The sequence below is a fragment of the Corapipo altera genome, unplaced genomic scaffold (assembly GCF_003945725.1).
Source record: "Corapipo altera isolate COAL_440 unplaced genomic scaffold, ASM394572v1 71, whole genome shotgun sequence".
NCBI classification, from domain to species: domain Eukaryota; kingdom Metazoa; phylum Chordata; class Aves; order Passeriformes; family Pipridae; genus Corapipo; species Corapipo altera.
Window position 1 is genome coordinate 2,480,323 of NW_020884916.1, and position 4,936 is coordinate 2,485,258.

General features: G+C 55.9%; 1 protein-coding gene across 2 annotated transcripts in view; it reads left to right on the forward strand.

Moving 5' to 3' along the window:
• Positions 1-1,538, forward strand: part of OAF (out at first homolog) — a 12,570-nt gene extending 11,032 nt beyond the window's left edge. For both annotated transcript variants that reach the window (XM_027655662.1, XM_027655663.1), the window contains exon 4: positions 1-1,538. This exon ends at the window's left edge or, in 1 of these variants, runs on beyond it. In XM_027655662.1, coding sequence (XP_027511463.1) covers positions 1-212 — 212 coding nt within the window. In that variant the 3' untranslated portion in view covers positions 213-1,538.
• Positions 1,539-4,936: the final 3,398 nt, after the last annotated feature.

Sequence of the window (4,936 nt, forward strand, 5' to 3'; positions counted from 1 at the left end):
ATGTTCGAGGTGCTGCCGCAGGGCTCGGACCTGCCGGAGCTGCAGCGCTGCCGGCTGTGCCCGGACCGTTGGAAGCCCTGCATCTGCAGCTACTCTCTGAGCATCGAGTGGTACCCCTGCATGCTCAAGTACTGCAAGAGCCGGGACGCCGGGGGCAAGGTCTCCTCCTACAAGTGTGGCATCCGCAGCTGCCAGAAGGGCTACACCTTTGACTACTACGTGCCGCAGAAGCAGCTCTGCCTCTGGGATGAGGAGACTTAGCGCAGCTTCCTGGGACTTTTCTGAGGGGCAGCTCGTCTCCTGCCACTCTTCACGATGCCAAGGGCTCCTGGAGCTGGCTGCTCCGAGGAAGGAATGCTGTTCACAGCGGTGCCTTGTGCCAGGAGAGCTCTGTGTGTGTGCCTTTCCTTCCGGCCTCCTGTGACTCCCTCCCCACCTGCCGCTGCCTCATCCCGGGACAAGCGGGCCCAGCTCGCTGGGTGTGATGCTCTCCTGCCAGCTGCCAGAAATCCAGCTCCCTGGGAGCAGGGGACGCAGGTTTTTGGGGGTGAAGCACTGGGAAAGGGGGTGTGTTGCCCTGCTCTGGAGTGAAAGGGGCAGCTCTGATCGGCCACCAGCCTCGAGCTGCATGGTCAGGGCAGGGAGAGAAATGGCCTTGCTGACCCGGGTTGTCAAACATCTCTGCCACTGAAGAACCCCCTTCGCTGACTTCACCACCTCCCAGTGGGAAAACAGCTGATTTTTGGGACCACATCCCCTGAGCAAGGAAGGTACGAAGCCCACCCAAAGCAAGAGCCTGCCTGTAGCTTTCTGTAGTGCCCTGCTGGCTGTTATATCCTTCCTGTGGCCAGAGATTTCATGGGGGGATATATCCCAGCAATGACTTGTGCCCCTTAAAGGGCTGGTAATTAAGGCTCTAATTAATCCCTGTTTAGACTAGTGAAGGCCCAACTTTTTGTGCTGGTCCTGTGACTCTTGACTACCATCCTAACACTGTGGTTCCAGGGGGAGAGGATGATCCCAGGTGGGTTTTGAAGGAGACAACATCCTACATCTACGTCCAGTTTTATGTCCTACTCTGCCAGCTATTCACAAGAAGCTCTTAAATAATTGTACTGCTTTGCTGTGCCTTGATTTCCCCCCCATGTTAAAGAGGGATGACACTGTAGCTGACCTTGGCCCTGGTATAAACCTGGAGGGATCAGAAGAAAAGCACTGTAGCAGTGCTGCCTCAAGATAGAACAAGGAGGGAGGAGAAAGAAGCTCTTGGGGCCTTTGGGACCCCCTGTGCCTCCTGGTAAAAAGCCTTCACAATGTGCCTTTTTGCCTAAAACACGGGAATTTTTGACAAAAAAAAAAAAAGAAAAAATAATTTGGTCACAATTATTTTTGTATCAATCATTTAAGGGGGGGAGAAGGGAAAGGTATTTTAATATTGGAACATGAAGTAAAACACACTTGAAATGATTTTTTGTTTTTTTTTTTAAAACAAATTATTTATCATTTGTAAGGTAAAATAAACTGATTTTTTTAAAGCATCCTTGGCCTGAAAGTTTTTCTCCGTGCATGATACTGTCTGTGGGTTTGTCCCATCCACTTTGGGTTCTTGATTAAGAATGGGTAAGTCTCAAACCTGTACCTCGTGCAGACCCAGGGATGGGGGGAGAACATCCTGCCCTCAGCGTGACCAGGAATTTTTGACATTCAACCAACGTGATCCTGCACCTCAACCATTCCATGCTTTCAGCTTCTCCATGGGGAGACAGGTTTGACTCATCCCAAGCAACCGTGGGAGCCTTGAGTTGAGCTCTGGTGACTAAAAGAGCAGCAGTAGAAGCGGGTCCCGGGGTTGCAAGGGCTGGTTCCTGCTCCTCTCTCCCCGTGGTCCCATGGGGGGACAGGCTGGAGGCTCCTCTGGGTCCTGCAGCCTCCAGAAGGTGTTCCTTGTGAATCCCTCTGCAGGCACAGCTGAGGGGAGGGCAGGGAGGCAATTTTGGGCCAGCTCAGAGCTCTCAGGGGCTGGAGGCAGAAATGTGGAGCACTGATTCCCTCTAGTGTGGAGAATGCAGGGATGGGACGAGGATTTCAGCCCTTCTCCTCTTCACCCACCGAGGCAATTTACCCTCTCCTGTGGTTTCTGGGGAAGATGGAGTTATTTCTGTTTCCCTGACGTGGTCAGCACTGCCAGGGATTTGTCCCTGGGTCTGCAGGACCCCGTGGGATTTGTCCCTGTTGCTGAGTTAAACCCAACTGTGGGGCAGGTGGGATGGAAGAGGGTTCTGGGCAGTCCTGTGTAGCCCATTCCCGCTGCTCCCTGCTGGGCAGAGATGCTGGGACGGGCATAAGGAGCATCGGGTCAGATCCCCGCGGGTTTCAATGTGCTGGTTTTGTAGCTGGGAGGCTCCGGGGTACCTGGAACCTGGTGCAGGATCCCCGGCCTCCACCAGTGGGTGCTGGTGGAGCACGGCGGTGCCCGGGACAGGGATGCTCGTGGTCCAGCCGCACATCCTGCAGGACCGCGCCCTCCCCAGCCCTGCGAGAACACAACTGAAGCTCATTTGCTTTTCCCGAGAAAAGTCCTTCTTAATACACTTAAATAACACCTGATGCAGGTGGAGACAGGAAACCTCCCCGGTGCAGTCGGGGATTTTGTAACGTCTCTCTGCAGCTGGTGCTTCCAGTCCAAAGGCCACAGCCCATAAATCAAGTGCTATCTGCAGGGCTTATCTTCCCCCAAGAGGGGAATAAACATTGGCAGCAGGACTGGAGGAGCACAGTGAGGATGAGAGCAGGAGGATCATTCATTGATGGCCACGGAAAAGAAGAGCAGCGTGTCTGCTGACATTCAGGAGTGATCATTTCAGGTGGGGTTAAAGCAAATCTGCCTTTGCCTGGTGAAGGGGGAGGTCTTCTTTCAAGTGCTGATGCTGTGATCCCCCCCTATTTTTAATAAGGAGGGTGCATTCTCTCTTCCCTGCACAGCACATCCCCAAAGCCCAGGGTATCCAGGTGATGGGCTTTGCTCCCATGGCTGTTTGGGGAGAAAACCATCAAAATAATACTTGCCCCCGCTGTTTCATTGACCACAAAATAACCGCCAGAAAAAGTCATTCGCAGCTTTGTTTGGGGCCAGGAGAGGGCACTGGTGCCCTGTCCGTGGCCGGGACAGCTTCCCTGCCCGGAGGATGCCCAGGATTCCAGTGCAGCTGGAGATGCCACCCGGGAGAATCTGGGGCTCCAGGACAGGCTGCTCGGCTCTGGAGGATGGAAAAGCACCAGGAAAAGCGGAGAGAAAAGCCCACTGTCGGGTAAAACTCCTGATCCGTGTCCAAAATGTGCTCTGATGTGGGGGAAGGAGAGATCTCGTGGTCCCCAACCTTTGAGGCTGGCCGGGAGCCACCGGCGGGCTCGTGTTTGACGCAGTGAAGACACCTGATCGCGTCAGTCTCCGGGATGGGGAAAACCCAGACAAAAACACTAGAAAACGGAGCAGGAGCTGCCCAGGAACGCCCCAGGGCTCAGGGGCTGAATGGCCGGAGCTGGGGATCGGTGGCAGGAGTCCAGCCCCTCCAGCAGCTCCACGGGAGCTGCCTGTGCCAAGCGCCCCGTGTCACCTCGCTGCTTCCTGGAGCTGCAAAAATCTCCCGTCCTGAAAATGTCAGTCTGACCCGGGAACTTCCCCCCCTTCCACCTCTTCCCCCGACTTCCCTCCACTTTTTCCTTGTTGGAGTTCCACTGAACTCATCCACCCTTTCCTCTCCCGAGGATGGAGGTGCCTGGCCACGCACTCCAAGGGCAGCTCCAGCCCCCGAACTCCGGACTGGGTTGGAGGTGAGGCTGGAGATCCTGCCCGCCCACCCATCTCTTCGGAGAAACCTGTCTTTCCAGGGAGGGAGAGCAGTATGTGGGAAAGCCGGGAGCCCTGGAACGTGAATTACCCAGGGAGAGATGAATGTGCGATAGCTCGTACCTGGCAGCTACCGATTGAGCGTTAACACTTTCAGGAGGGGGCTGAGGCAGCGCCGGGGCTCGGGCTGTCACGGGGATGTCCTGACTATCACAGGGATGTCCAGGCTGTCACAGGGATGTCCTGCTGCTCCGGGGGTGGTGGGGTCATCAAGGTGGCACATGGTGACACTTGGGGCCGTCGGGGTCACTCGGTCCCTTTCACAGCACAGAGCCGGGGCTCTGGCCTCAGGCAGCTTCCAACAGAAGCAGCCAACTTTAGGGAATCTTTTTTTTTACCTGTCTTCCCTGGAAGCTGGTAAATACTGCAGCTTTAAACAAGGTGTATAAGGAGGAAGAGCTGTCTGCTATTTCTCTCCTCTTCTTGGGGACACAGATGTACCCTGGAGAGCCCGTGTCAGGAGAGGGGAGTCTCCATGTGCTAATCCTAACCCTGCCCTGTATCTTTAGCGGAGGCAGGTTCCCTCTCTGCTTTTAACTTTCCTTTTCGTGCTGGTTGTGCCATGTGGCATCACTGAGGTTCAAGGCAGACTGAGGGGATGCAAAGGCTCCACAGCACAGGCTGGATCCCCCTGAGCACATCCCAGGGTTATCAGCGGCCAAAATGAAGCGCAAGGGCTGCTGGCCGGAGGGGCTGTTCCCACAGCTCCACCACCTTCCCTCCGGGGTGCTGCTGCTGCTGCCCAGCCTGGCTCGATGCCTTGGCCTCTCCTACCTGTGCACGGCCAAGGGCAGAGCCAAAAGCTTATCCACGAGGACAACTGGGATGCGGGGCAGCCGGCGGAGCCCCCCGCTCTCAGCCCAGCAGGCAGGTGCTGCGGGTGCATCCGCGCAGCCGAGGGCGGGCAAACCCAACCCGCCTTTCCTTCCTTTCCTCTCCCTCCTTCCCACCCCACCCCACGCCCTGGCAGCGCTGCAGGGACTCATCCATCCATTCCCGAGTTACTAATATGCAAATGGGCGCTTTTGC